We start from the raw sequence: 15,026 nt of genomic DNA, 5'->3' as shown, positions 1-15,026 counted from the left end.
ATAGAGACCTCAGCCTGTTACCAAAGTTCACATCAGGGCTCTCATGTAGATTCTGGCAAGATTTCCCTTTTCTGCATCCCAGCTGCAGATCGCATACAGCTTCCAGAGTGAGCACTTTCTTTTTCCCCAAGCATAGTCGCCTCTCAATTCCTTTGCTTTTCCTTCCTTTGCCAGAAAGTGGCCACCTGACCAGCCTTTCTCTGAACTCTGTTTAAACAGGTGCAATACCAAGAACTGAAACCAGATCCTTCCCATAGCCCATGTAAAAGGAAGAAAAACAATCTTGGCTAGCCAGCTCCCAGCACTGAGGAGACCAGCATCTGTTTGGGAAGATAAAAGGAAAAGCCTTCAGCCTGAGCCGCATTTCCTTTCTTTCTGTTTTTTATTTATTTTGCCATTTTACCATGATTGAGAGAATTTGTAAATAGTGTACAAAGGCATATGTCTTTGAAAATATACTTCCATTGTACAGAATCAGTTTGATAAAGGTTTAGCTATTGCTGCGTGAAAGCCCTGTTAGCTGTGGATAATAATATAACACATTGGAACAACAAATGTAAGAATGGTAACATTGGGAGATACACATTTCTCTAATTACAAGTGTAAGAACTAGAATATTAAATGCTCAGCTGTGCTCTGATTAAATCTACATAAAATGTAAATGTCAATTTGATTTTAAAGTTTTTTTTTAATGTGACTATTTTTTATCTAAAAAGTAATCCATTACGGTTTTCTATGTTTTATACATTTCAAAAGGGAGGAGGGATCCCAGAACCTAAATAATGGAACAGATGCATTACAACTTAACATAGATTCGGATCCTGATATTCATTCCTGTGCAAATTATTTAGATATGACTAGGCTGACTTTAAGCTAATGAGTGAAGGTATATTCACCTCCTCAAGAGAATCTTCCACACACTGAAATCCTACAAAGAAAATTTCCGAATCTTCTATCATTCCATCTAAAACCTTAAAATCTCTACAGGACTACACAAAAAAATACTGCCAGGTTTATAAATGATGATTGATTGCCTATAAGGATTTTTATACCAATCACTATTAATTTGTGCCAAATTAGCAAATTAGCAACCCAGTTCAGTTGTCAAAAATCTAGCAAATTAAATCCACATTGCTTTTGGTGTCAGATTATGCCTCTGTGCACCTAAAAATATTTAATACTCAAGTGTTCTCACAGAAAAAAAAAATGTATCTACTTTCTTATTAGGTTACTGGAACTGCTTTAATATGCATATTATGATTTTTGTTATTAGTGTGAATTTTAACATAGAGGAGAATGCAGTGTGCTAAGTGATATGCCAGTGTTTCATTACATTCATTTATAGAAAATAAAATCATTCTTGAAAATATGAATGCATGAAAACCTATTTTGTAAAATAAACTGCTTATGGGGAGGGGGTTTGCCTTTGAAAATGTTTCACTACTTACCATAGCATCTATACTTAAAAATTGCATTCCCGACTCTCATGTAGTTTTTGTACCTAACTTCCTGGTATATCAAGGGAGTATACCTCTAGAGAGAGAGAATCTGGTGAGAATGTCTTACTTCCCTGACTTGGTAGGGGACTAAGCTTGGTTGAAATTGCTGCAGTGTTTTGCACTACTTTATTAACAATGGACTGGGATAGGGTGAAGGTGGGGGGGTCATGCTGGAAAAATGTAGAAAAGCCAGAAGCGAGAAATATATATTTCACTCTATAGGAAGATTCTTTAAAAATAAATTTAATCTCATCAAAGTTGATTTTTAAAGTATTTTTATTTTAAAGCTATGTTGTTAAATACTGTTTCTTATGATAAAACTATTTTGATCTGTTTATACACTATGCTTGAAAGAATGTCAATTAAATTCCCTTTCTACAGAAAGGCTTTGACCTCAATATGCTCTATTTAGCACATCATGTTTATAATGACATGCTTACATCCGCATACCATCATCGTTTAAGACAGACGTAATACTTCATGAAGTTGATGTTGCTACGGGAAGTTTACTGATGGAATAATTTGTTTGAAATAACTTTTGATTATACTTTGTGTGAGATTTGTGTTCTGTGCTGACATTGTCTACTCAAATGTCTACAAGCCTGATATTCTAACACCTCCGATGTACCTAGTGGATAGCAACCATTAACAGATGACTAATTTCTGTTTCATGCTATCAAATTTCAGATGTTTAGTTCAATGGTAAGGTTGACTATTCACTGCATTAAATAAAAAAATAATCTTTTCTAAAAATAATCAGTACTTTTTTTTTGGTCTCATATAAATATATTTTACTTAAAGAAACCCAGGTTTGGTTTGGAAGAAAAAAGGCTTTCCCTGAAACCTTGCGTGCTGTATAAAACGCAGCACCTTGCAGGGGTGAGTATCCAGTGACACTCCTAGAGAAGAACTATCTTGAGGCATGAAAGTGATATTCAGGGGAAGCTTCATTGCTTTTACAAACTACTGCACTCACAGACTGAAAACAAGAGACTGAATAATAGAACTTTAACCAGTTCTTTCTCCTTCTCACGAAGGCAAGATTTTGCCTTTTGAAAGCTGCTTAACTTAATTTGTTTCTGAGAGGTTTGTAAACACATAAATATTTTAAGATATCTTAAGAGACTGGAAGTCACTCTAACACCTATTTGGACTGCTATATACAGTAGTCATATGAACTATGAAATATATTCCTCAATATCCTTTACTGAGTAAATTCACTGAAGGTCATTCATTATCCAAACTACTATTATTGCCACTAATTGTGGTAATTTATAAGAAATGCATATTTAAAACTATTTCCATTTATAAAAAGAACATGGTAGTTCTTGTTTATTTTGGTGCTGGTTCCACAGACTCAAATTGATAGGTGCTGTCTGGATTCCAAATTAATTTTGAATCATTCTATACACTAGGATAATCTGAATCGAAAGATTCTTTAAGTGACTTTGCTCTGTGATATATTTATTGAGTACCAACTATATGACTTGCCCTGTCATAGGCAATGGTCAAACCAATGATAGCATATTAAAATCAAATCTGGAGTTAAAGTATAGTAAGAGCAAATTTTAATTGATGTTTCTGAAAGTATCTTTTATAGAATTTTATTGTGTTATTTAGAAGTGAAGAAAAATTTAGTAGTAAGTTCTCTTATCCAGGGACCATATTCCCATTTTGATCTCAATATCCAAATGTCTCTAAATGCTGAAAGGAATCTACTTCTGTATTAACAGGTCTTATTCAAAGGCTTTAATTTCAGTTTATACACTAGTTAAATATACCTAAATGTTTATTTTTGAGTTTTGTAATCAGCATTAAAAACAAATCAAAATATAAAAGGCAGTTGCTGTTCCAGAAATGCAAGTAAAGAGAGCCACCATTATACTTCTTGCAAAAGCCTGTTTATTATTAAATTAATGCTTAAATTCTGGGGCTTTAAATGTCAAGCGTGAGTGTGTGTGTGTATTTGTGTACAGATGCCTATTCATTTGTTTGATCAGTGTGTCTAGAATCATCCTTTTCTAATTGCTTGGTCAAGTATGAATTAAAACCACATAAAAAATAATGAAAAGAATACTTACAATAGTGTCATTCCTTTGGATTATAATTCTCCTTCCCAGGATGACTGGTGTAACTCACTGAAAGAAAAAAATATAAAACATCCTTTTTTTCTGGTGAAACTGTTACCTCTTCTGCCTCAGTTTCTACATTTGTACAGTGGCAGTCACATCATGACTTATTCCAGCTGAATCGCTGAGATTTAAGAAATACCAAGGAAAATTTCTCATCATGTAAGAATATTATGCAGATAAAAACCCTTAAATGTCCAAAATGGGTCATATGCTATAGAAACTAACAACACTGTGAAAGGTTTGCAGGAATTTAATGTTTCTATCTGTGCTTTTCCAAAGGGATCTGGGGTTAAGAACCAAAAACCAAAAAAGGTCAGGGGAGATGAATCAAATAATTCAAATTGGTTTCAAATGAGTTTCAGTTTATTGGGCTATTCCTTCGCATTCTGAACTGGTAACAACAAAAAAAGTGTTCTGTTGCATGCACAAGCAGTGTTTTTGTAGACAGGTTTTTTTTTTTTTTTTTTAATGTATATGATGGTTTTGTCTCCAAACGTCACTGAAAAATTATATGACTCCATTTTAAAAAACGGTAACGAAATGGCACTGCTCTTCTGCTCTACTCAATTAATGGTGTTACTAGATTAAGCTGAAAGCTCTATTTGTATTAAGAAAAACAGAAATAGGTAAGTAGCTGTGCCAAAGTTTTTTTCAGTTTGTAGCAAAAATAAAATTGCAACGTAATTCTCCCCTGCTGTAGATTCTTCAATGGTCTTTCAAAAAGAGAAAAGGAATGACCAACCTGAGAGTCAATGAGCGAACCTACAAACCACCTCTCATTTTCTCGGGAATAAATAAATGCATCTGAGGAGACCTGGCTGAGTGAGGTTGTTACTGCTACTAGTGAGGCAAGATGGTAATATAGGCTTAGTTCCCCATTTTGGTCAAAGACAAGCTTCAAAATGACACGAGTCAACATGAGGCATTTTATTTTGCCAGAGTTCAAATGGTAAGTTAGGAAATGCTAACTGCATAGAGAAAGGTGCGCCCCTGGCCCCAACCACTTTTAATTGTCTCTTGATGACTGAAGACACATCTGAGACAACAGTCAAGAGTAATTACAAAGACAGCTGGACAACAGCAGAGAGGTGAGGGGGAAGGAGATGCCAAGATCTGTCCCAAGTTCAGAGATGTTCTTTTAATAAAGCTACTCAGAATACTGGAAACCTTAAAACTAAACTCTATATTATTTCCGCAAAACATTTTTCCTACAGTACTGATTATAACAATTACAAGTCAAAATCTGTGTATAACTTGTAATATTGAAACCATGGAAAACAATTTATTGATGTCAAGAACTAATAAACTCTGCAACCTTACACAATGGTATACCTACCCCTTCCCTTTGTCCTGGAACTCTTACGAAGTTCAGATTTCACTAACACAGAGACCTAGCAAACCGTAGGAATGTCTCTGAAGCACATGGTAACCCACCCAGAAAAGTAAAATACTATGTACGTTTTTAGAAGTAGTTTTAAAACAGATCAATGTAGTATTCGGTCTTATTTGAAGTTGCTGAACATTACCTTTTAAATTTCCCTGTAGGATGAAAAAAAGCATTTTCAGATATAATAGATAAAAACTTTTGGGGGGATATCATGAAACATCCAGCATTTGATAATTTAACCAAGAATCAGGCATACTAACTCTTATAGGGTGGGTTACCAGGTACACACCATCCATTCTTCTGGCACTATGATGCTAATACAAAGAACACACATGTACTTGGATTTCTCAGTGACTGACAACAACACTGACAAGCAAGTGAGAAATCTACCCAAAAAGACACAGTGATGTGATACTCACCAGTGTACTGTAGTTATGATGTAGGTATCCAATGTATTTATATAAAACAATTGTTAAAATATTGTATTTTGAATTGTACTACTTAAAACAGTAACTTACAAGAAGCCATTTTCCTCACCTTCACAGAAGAGGTGCAAAATAATATGCTCTGGACAACAGTGGCAAGACACTTTCGCTCAGAATTCTCTCAGTAGACGACTGACTGCTTACATGTGAATTAATGCTGTAAATAGTAATATTTAGAAGGGAATTTTTTCCAGGTGTATTATAATAAAAGAAAACAATTCTCAATTTAATCACACAGTAGTGAACTTCCTTTAAAGGAATTTAAGATACAGCCTTTGATAAATGTAGTCATCATTTAATCTTACAGTTTCTCCCTGATTTGGGGTGTTGAATCTGGAAAAAAAAAAAAATCAGAACAAGTAATTCTTCAGGTTCCCTGAAAGCTTCTAAAATCAGAAAAGGCTAATAGTGAAGATATGGTATCATGACTCCACAAGGTGTCTACATGAAGTTTAAACTTTAGCAATTTAGGAATCCTACTAAACAGTAATGACCCCGCCCAATATGGTAGGGCACTGCTTTGAAGAGGCTTAAACAGAAGACAGAAGCAGCGTATCAGTAAAATAAGCCAGATTTACTTTCAAAGGAAGGGCATATAGTCCAAGAGTATTATTTGAGATCTGCATTAGATGATACTAGGCTTAATTACATCCTTACCTTGAAGAAAAATGGCATATTTTAAAAATGCACTTTATATTTTAAAAAGTCCAGTAGATGCCAGTTTAAATAAGACAACTTTAGAAAAATTTCAAAACTGATTCTTATTTATATTAGGAGCATTACTTTAAAAAATAAATTGGCTACTGGTGTTATACACAAATATAAATCATGTTGCAGAGAAACTTGGAGAAGTGAAAAACAAATATTCAAAATTCTATCAGAAATACACCACTATTAGCAATGGATTTGCTTACAATCTTTTCCCCTCTGTAATTTTACTTAGATAAAATAATTTTTAATTACATTTAAATAGTTTCTATTTTTTAAAAAGGACTAAAATTAATCCAGGAAAAAGGAATTAAGGGAACAAGTTCAACCCCTTTTTATAAATGGCTTTCAACCTCTCTTTAAGTCTATTTCCTCCAATAACATGACTGAGTATGAACTTAAAAGTATTTTAAAAAAAGAGTAAAAGAACTAAAATCATGGGAAAACAAGAAATGAGAAATCTAGATTTGCATCACTTTTAAGAAAGGACTGAATATCACTAGTCGAAATAGCCTATTTCTGATGATACCATTAAAACTGGTATTTTTATTCTTTATTTTGAGTTAATTTTAACTAAAAGAATCTTCCACCAAACACTTATCTTGACCCTTGGTTTACTGAACATTGTTCAAAATTTTCAAAGACAGTTTGTTCCTGAGATGAGGAGATCTGTCTGCCATTTTTCTGATTTTATACCTTCACTACCTCCTCAGTATATTAAACAGCATCTAGAAATCTTTACCCTCTTTAAACCACAATGATTCCTAACCATTTTCCCTCATCCCTTTGCCAAGTTTTCATCTTTACAATTCTGCTTTTAAGTTTTCATGGAAAGCTCTTTAAAATGCATATTTTAACACCACATATTACTTACTGCTCTATAATTTTGTCTCTGTTATAAAATAGAAACAATGCAAAGTAGAAAAAAATGCATCTTCAGGATGAAGTCAGATAACCAAGATATATATTCCTTAAAACCAAAACAAAAAGCTATTACAAATCAAACCATTCTGGTCATTAGAAAAATTTATCAGTGTCATGACATAAACCATGGCTGACCTAACCTTTAAGTTGAGAAGTACTGACAACAAACTAAATTCTTTTTATCTGTCACCACTTTAAGATTAATGATTTTTTCAACATGACTATTTCATCTGAGGACAGAAGAATGGAAAATCATTGGAAATTTTAGTTCATCTCTTATTAAGATAAATGATAGTATAATAGGTGTAAATTCAAAGCTGAATTCCAGACTTTCAGTTCAGTGCAATTTACCTGCTGGAAGTGCTAAGCACATTTTAAAAAAATTCCACTCTTTGGTAGAAATAAATCATACATTCCAACGTAGTCATTCTCTATTAAATGTTTAACACCCATTATGCATTAATGTTCACTTGATCTAATTTAGATACTTTTGAAAGGAAGAGGATTAGATTTACCAAATCTGGGTTCAACTGTCTGAAAAGATTTGGGGACCACAGTAAAAAGACAAAAATTTGGAGAAAATGTTTCATCTTTAACTGGAGACAGCTCTTTATAGATGCTTGAATAAGGAACTTAATTTTTTTGGTCTATGTTAAGGGTAATACTACATATTACAAATTAAATATATAAAAATAACATTATATACTTATCTTATTAGGAATATTATTTTTATATAACTAATCACTGGTTACACTTTGTTGATTTAATACTGTTGGATCTTAATTCAGCAAGTAGTTTAAAAACAGAATTCACTATATTTGTTCTAAAAAAGAAAAAAATATATATATATTCAACAGTACAAATACAATATTACAAAAAAAATCAATCACTTGTGTCTAGTGCTAAGGGTTATATTTCAAGATTACAAAAATATATAGTGTAAGTGTATTTGAACTATATGCCTACACCAAAAAACAAACAAAACCCAAACCATATGGTAATGAATTCAAATACATAAAATATTAGAAAATATTTTGTACATCAAATATAAATACAAAATGTAATTTTGATTAACACAAAAGTACTAATTAGCAAATTCCTCTGTGATAAAAAGTTAATCACTTGGATTTGTGATTGGAAAATGTCCTTTTAAAAATAATTTAATATAATGTTCCCCACCCCCAGCAATTCACGTAAATTCATGTGTCTAAGAAAGAAAGTTGCTTGGTACTTTCATAAACTGGGAAGCATGAGTTAAAGTATAACATTTTGGATGTTCTCAAAGATTAGCATTTACTTAAGAGAGAAAACTTTTTTGACTGTCTAACAATCAATAATGTTAAAACTATCTTGTTTGTTTCCTCTGAAAAGGTCTTCTTTTAGTGCGATTTGCAGTACTCTAAAAGATGTATGCTTAAAACCTAAAAAAACAATACCACAACCTTTTCTAATTAACTTATAGTCTAATAATCTCTGATTCTGTATCAGAGCAAATAACCACCAAAGTACATCATCCTACCATAATTCATCTTAACCTACAAGGTGAATTTTTTGATAACATAATTTGATTTATAAGAAATAGTTAACTATTCCATGTCTTCAGTTTTGACATCACCAGGCACAGCGTAATTCCAAAAATGCCATCACTGACCTTTCTAACTCAATCCACATTTGTTATAAAAACAATTATCATTCTGAATTTTGCAAGCTCCACGTCAGCAAGAGGTGCGACTGGTGTGGAAGCTACGTGATAAACGCCTGAGGGAAAGAGTGCCTCATGTCACTCAAAAATGACCCCTTTCTACTGATTAAGGGGCAACAGTGACAGGCTCTCATCAAGTTCATCACTTAACTGGAAAGGTGTGTAAATGCATATGGATTGCACATTCCATCAAAAATTTTCTCCTGTGAAGGTATTAATTTAACTTTCTATAACAGAATAAGCAAAAATGGCAAACATTTCCTAGTGTTTATATAAAGGATCCTAGCATTAATGCATTTATCTAGGAATGAGTACTGGGGTTCACTATGATTGCAAAAGCACACACCACACTCTATTCACTCTGAAACTGCTAGTCACACTGATCAAATGATTAAACTATCAAACCCTTCACATTTAAAATGAAACGAGAACACCAATTATTACTGTAAATTTAAGAAACACCCAAACAAATTAATTTTCTTCAACAGCCTATACAGAAGACAATAAAACTAGACTTACCTTCCTAGAATGTAAGATTTTCCTCTTTTACTGTAGTCAGCCCCTGTCAAGCATACCACCTGGTACATAATAGGTGTTCAAGAAACGATGAATTCAAAACACTGATTAATTTAGCATTTAATTTATATGAGGACAAATGTTTTTCTGGTTATCTTGGACTTAATGAAATGACAAAAATTGTATATACTTGGACCACTTTATTATGTGTAGGGAAATTAAGAACTAGTAAGCTCGAAAACTTCATAGAGACCCTTCCTAAAAAGCTGCCAGGAAACATTCTAAAATCTTTTATATTCCAAATGTTTGTGGGGATTACGCATAGAGAAAGCTGAATCTTAACAGCTCAGAAATCTCCTTCCAAGCTTTATTTTCTATTGTAATAAGGGCTTTCATAGGCCTTTTTTTCTTTTTTCTTTTTTAAAAAAAAAACAACAACTCCATTGAACTATGATATGAAATCTGGCAGAGTACAATGATAAATAGCATTACTCAGCCTTCGCTTCTCTTCAGTGGCTGCAACTTTGAGATGCCTACAGCTAAAATGCCAGGGGTCAGAAAGTCTATGAATTTTATCTATTAAAATTTCCCCTTTCTCTACATCTAAAATAAATTTGAGGCAATTATTATGTTTTCTAAAATAAAACATAAGTAATATGGGAAATAAAGTTTCTTATTGCAGGTTTAAATTCATATATATTTATTGGTATTTTTAACTAGGCCACAAAGCAGTAATCTGTTTGCCAAGTTATACTTTTGAAGAAGTACAAACTGCAATGACACCTTCTTGAGGTAGAGACTTCAATGGCATTTGAGTGTTTAATATTTCATGTCAGCATGGCTTGTAGAAATTGGCAGACAGAACAGTTATGAATTATTAATACTAATTGCAACTAAATGAATATTTCTTGCGAACATTTAATTTAGAAAACTACTTTTTCTTAGCAGTTAATTATCTACTTTTTCTTAGCAGTTAATTATCTCATTAACTTAGAATTATTAGCAACTTAAGAAATTACTATCTAAATGATTCGTTATAACTAAAAAGAGGAGTTAAGAATGCAAAAGGAAGTAACATTTATTAAGTGCCATATACGGTGAATGGCTAATAACTTAATTCTATCATGACCAAGATACCTGGTGTTATTTCCACTTGACAGGTAAGAAAACCAAAGCTAGAAAGAAACCTGCTTTGTAATTCAGTTAGTAAGAAATTACACAAGGATTTGAAACTATGTCTGTTTGACGTCAAAGTCTATGTTTTTATTAGTTTACCAAGCAAGTGTTATTCCACATGCCTTCACAAGTGACGTAAAGTGGCTACTCTTTGGAATAAAAATGTTCCTACACATCATCTGGGGAAGCACTTTACTCTCTATGAGCATTATAACGTTCCTTAGTCATGTTTTCTCTGATATTTTGGCAACTAACAATAAACATCAAAAGAGAGTTGTATGATGTCACATTTGAAGGCTAACTAGAAACAGCTAATACTTCTTACAGTATGTGTAAAAAATTACTGATTTAAAAATGTAGGAAAAAAACTTGACTTTTATTCAGAGCTGATAAAGTAATGTAGCAACTTTTAGTTTAGACTGTAAACCCAGTAATAAGACTCTCAGCATTTGTATCCTGCTAAAAGATCTATTTCCAAAATAAAACTAAAGTGTGCTTCTTTAGCAGATTAATTGCTGTGAGATCATCACTTAAGTTACATAAAATCGAAATGCAAGTTCTAATGTTTCTTTTCCAGCTGTATCACAATGTAACTTATTCCCACTAGTAAAGAAACTCCAGTTTCAAAAGTAATTATTATCCATATCCTTTCTTTTAGTTTTACTACAAATTACTATTAGGAAAAACTGCAAATTGAAATGTTACTACTCTGTAAATACATACTGTACATTAAGATTTTAGATAATCTCAAATTCTTTACTTTGTTGCCATTTATAATCTTAATATTTAATAAAACATTATGAAGCAAAATGTTTTCACTTACAGAACAGTGGTTACATGGAGTAGAAATACACTTTCTATAGGAACTGCTAAAATAAAATAGATCAAGGGATCAAACTATTAGCACATTTACTAAATTTAAAAACCAAAAGAATATATTATTGTGAATTTTGAAATGTTTATTTTAGAAACACGTAAAACTGAGTATTTTATTCCAACAGCCTACAGAGAAGAAACAGGGAGCTACATGTTTATAGGTGCACATTTGCATGAATATTCTTGCCATGATGCTAAGACCCAGAACACCTAGAAGAGAGGACATTACATTTTGATTTGAAAAAATATTTAAATTAAAAAATTTTACATGTACAATATAAATAAATAATACTTTTAGAACAAAAAATAATAAAGACTAATAAATGCAATGTGTATCAAACAAAACTATTTTTTACTTTTGAGTTAAGTCCTACACACTGGAAAAAGAAGCCTATACTATGCTTTGGATAAGTTCTTTAAGTGCTTTAAAGATTTAGCAAGGCTGCAAATTCTGTCAATAAATAAATGAAATTATTTATTGTTTATAAGCTATGAAGTCCATAATAAATGACAAAGCAAGCTGAGCAGGTTTAGAAAGCTGACCCATATTTTCTGTTATCATCATGAAAACTCAGTGACCGACCGACACATCATTTCCAATGTCACCAATAAGGCCTCAGTGTGTACTCCAGGACACGCTTTTAAATTCTCAGGGAGTTCCTTAAGAATATTTGGGAGTTTCTGCAATGTCTTTATATTTCTAGCATAAAGATCCAATAACCAGTCAGTACGAGCACTAGTGGTTTCCTTATAATTCTGACAAACTATAAGCAGGTCATTTAGATGAGTTAATCCTCTGAAAGCTAAGAAGAGCTCTGAAGACAAACCAAAAACTGAACAAAAATTTAGCAACATCCTACTAAGTAAAAATGAGCCAAATTCAAGTTGCTGGTGGTAAAAATGTTTCTCTGCTTGTGCATGAAAGTTCTCCACTGTATCTTCTATTTTTGTGATAGCAAATAGTTCTTCCTTGACTTGAGATGATACCACATAATCCAAGGGCAATTCCCCCTTAGAGTTCCTCTGCTGCAGAAGCACTGGGCCTGTGAAAAAGAACATGCAAAACGTTAAGAGTTAAACATTCTTATTTTGGCAGTGTAACAGCCATTTTCTCTCTCCTTTTTTCCCCAAAGCATCCAGGGCTCACTTTACAGTCATATTTTGTAGTAATTCATATTGACATAATTAACTGGTTCTATATACTAACTAATAAAGGTGCATTAGAAAAAAATAATCTAGTCAATTGCCTAATCAGGTTTGCCTAAAAGCACATGCCTTAGTTCAATAAATAACATATATGGTTATAAATTAAAAAAAAAAACTTTGATAAAACTTTATAAGTTGCCATCTTCAAATAAGAATATCAGTGTTCCTGGAGAAAATTTAAAAAAAATACATTTATCTTAAATTCTGTATAAGAGCCTTAAAGGTATTTCATAATATCACCAAGCGGAAAAAGTACTGACCCCTTCCATTGCTAATAGGCAATGGTAGCAGTGCAGACTGCAAAACTTTGCCCAGACACAGAACACGTTTTTCATTATCCTTGCTTATGTTCAATTTTTAATATGGGTAACTGATTCACAAAAAGTAAATATTAACTGCTCTGGGAAAAACTCAGATTTCATCCATCTATGCTAGCTACACCCATCTAACCATCTACTAAGAAAGTTTTGAATATACAGTTTATCCCCTGGGTAGTTAAGGATGATATGAGAGGGGCAAAATAACAATGACTCAGTATTTGGTCACACAGCAAAGTACAGGAGTACTTCGCACCTCTGCCAGTCAAGTCCTATAATTATTTATGTACTTTGCCATAAAAATGTTACAAGGGATATAAAAGTTTGAGTACTAGCAGACATAATCAGAAGATTCTACCATACAACACAGATCTTATTGTCAGAGATTACAGATCATAGCTGCTAAAACTCTTAATGATGAATCTGATGAGACACATGTAGTGGCCTAGATATAAAATGTAATTAATGTAAAAGATCAACCAGTAATGACATACGATTAATGTATAATTTACGGAAAACATTCTAAATCAAAATTAGATCTGTTTTCATTATGTTGATATTTCAAAACAAATGTTTCAAGTTATTCCTGTTTAAAAGAGAAAATACAACAAAATTATGAACACAAGATACCAAAAGTAAACAAAGGTTTTAGAAACATAATTTAAATTATTGCTCTCAATACTGAGCGACTCACAATGAAGAGATAATATAGTTTCTACAATGATGGTGTCAAACCATTTGACAGGTCCAAACTCAGATTATACCTAAGGCAAAGAGAAATCTGTATGATTGCTGAAGGACCTTGATAAATGCAAATACAAGTAGATTTCCTCTCTTGGGACAAAGAACTCATCAATTTACTATTCTTCACCAGAGGTCCTAAAACAATTCACATTGGTTAGTATAATGCCTTCTTCTTCTGAAAAGTTGGACTTAATACCTTAATACAATAATGGCTTTTACATCACTTAGACCAATTGAAGCAAAGCCAAATATTGGCTTGGAATGTCACATACATAGTTAAGTAGAAAACTAAAACACTTAGGAGATATAACAGTATGGTTTTGTAAACATATAATACTAAAAAAAGTATAAAAACTGAAAAATACATCGATTATGAAATGGTATAAGTAAAACAGACACACTAAGGCCTTTAGGGGGCAGGAGAAGACTATAAATAACCAAACATGTTAAACTACCATGATATAGAGCCTTCCTCAGATAGATGACAGATAGATATAGATATATAGTAAAGAGATAGCTAAGGAAAATATGCTGTTTATTTTCATGCAGAATCAAATAGCTTTAATGACTGGATAAATAGTACAACAGTATTTTTAGTACAAATAAAAGTAATAGGAAATTTATACAAATCTTTGTGTATTATAAGCTAGTCATCACTTTGTTTTTCCTTTTAAAACGCAAATTAGTTTTGAACACTTTGATATAAAATTTATATTATTCAGTTCAGATATAAGAAGAATATCACTGAGTTAGGGGGTGGAAAAAAGGGTTCTGAAAGCAGAGATCAGATAAGAAATCAGCAGAAAAAGCAGTAGATGAATATTAAGCTCAAGTTACTTCCATCACATACCCTCTACACAACAGTTATTATCATTTGGAAGTCCTCCTACTTAACTTATTGACTACAAAATGTGCATGAAGAAAAGATATTATTCTAGGATGTCTTTTTTGTAGTCTATAAAGAAAAGACTAATTAAAGAAAAGAATAATCGTTAGCAGTTATATATAGGAAATGAAACAAGAATGAAAAACCCAAGTACTCACAATTGAACATTTACATCCATTTATTAATAAGCTTTCAGAAATGGCTGGTTTACAGACATTACACACTTTAAGTAAAAGGATTAATAGTAAAAACCAACACACTCAATTCAAAATACACTCTCATAACAAAGGTAAAAAGGCTTAATAATACAATAAATAAATACATTTTATGAAAAGGTTTTTATCCTCAGTAAATAAAAGGTGCTTACATTCTAGCAGACTTTTCATCTTTACTTTTTCATTAAAATGTAATAAAGGCATCTTTCCTTATAGAGCTTAAAATATAAAATACTTTCTACCTCTGAGGGAT

General features: G+C 32.2%; 2 protein-coding genes across 15 annotated transcripts in view; one reads left to right on the top strand and one right to left on the bottom strand.

The window, feature by feature from the left end:
• MCTP1 (multiple C2 and transmembrane domain containing 1) overlaps nucleotides 1-3,556 on the top strand; it is a 541,379-nt gene extending 537,823 nt beyond the window's left edge. For 7 of the 11 annotated variants that reach the window (XM_067731246.1, XM_067731245.1, XM_067731241.1 and 4 more), the window contains one exon: nucleotides 220-3,554. In XM_067731246.1, the coding sequence (XP_067587347.1) occupies nucleotides 220-291 (72 nt within the window). In that variant the 3' untranslated portion in view covers nucleotides 292-3,554. Of the gene's footprint in view, nucleotides 1-219 lie in introns of all 11 variants that reach the window. The other 4 variants (XM_067731250.1, XM_067731249.1, XM_067731247.1 and 1 more) reach the window with 3 other exon arrangements.
• Nucleotides 3,557-11,467: 7,911 nt separating this feature from the next.
• The window catches only part of SLF1 (SMC5-SMC6 complex localization factor 1), a 71,160-nt gene continuing 67,601 nt past the window's right edge, over nucleotides 11,468-15,026 (bottom strand). For all 4 annotated transcript variants that reach the window (XM_067731236.1, XM_067731235.1, XM_067731237.1 and 1 more), the window contains one exon: nucleotides 11,468-12,448. In XM_067731236.1, the coding sequence (XP_067587337.1) occupies nucleotides 11,967-12,448 (482 nt within the window). In that variant the 3' untranslated portion in view covers nucleotides 11,468-11,966. The remainder of the gene's footprint in view (nucleotides 12,449-15,026) is intronic.

This window comes from Pseudorca crassidens, chromosome 3 (assembly GCF_039906515.1).
Source record: "Pseudorca crassidens isolate mPseCra1 chromosome 3, mPseCra1.hap1, whole genome shotgun sequence".
Classification (NCBI taxonomy): Eukaryota; Metazoa; Chordata; class Mammalia; order Artiodactyla; family Delphinidae; genus Pseudorca; species Pseudorca crassidens.
The sequence above is the reverse complement of the archived record's forward strand: the minus strand, read 5'-3'. Positions and strand labels throughout refer to the sequence as shown.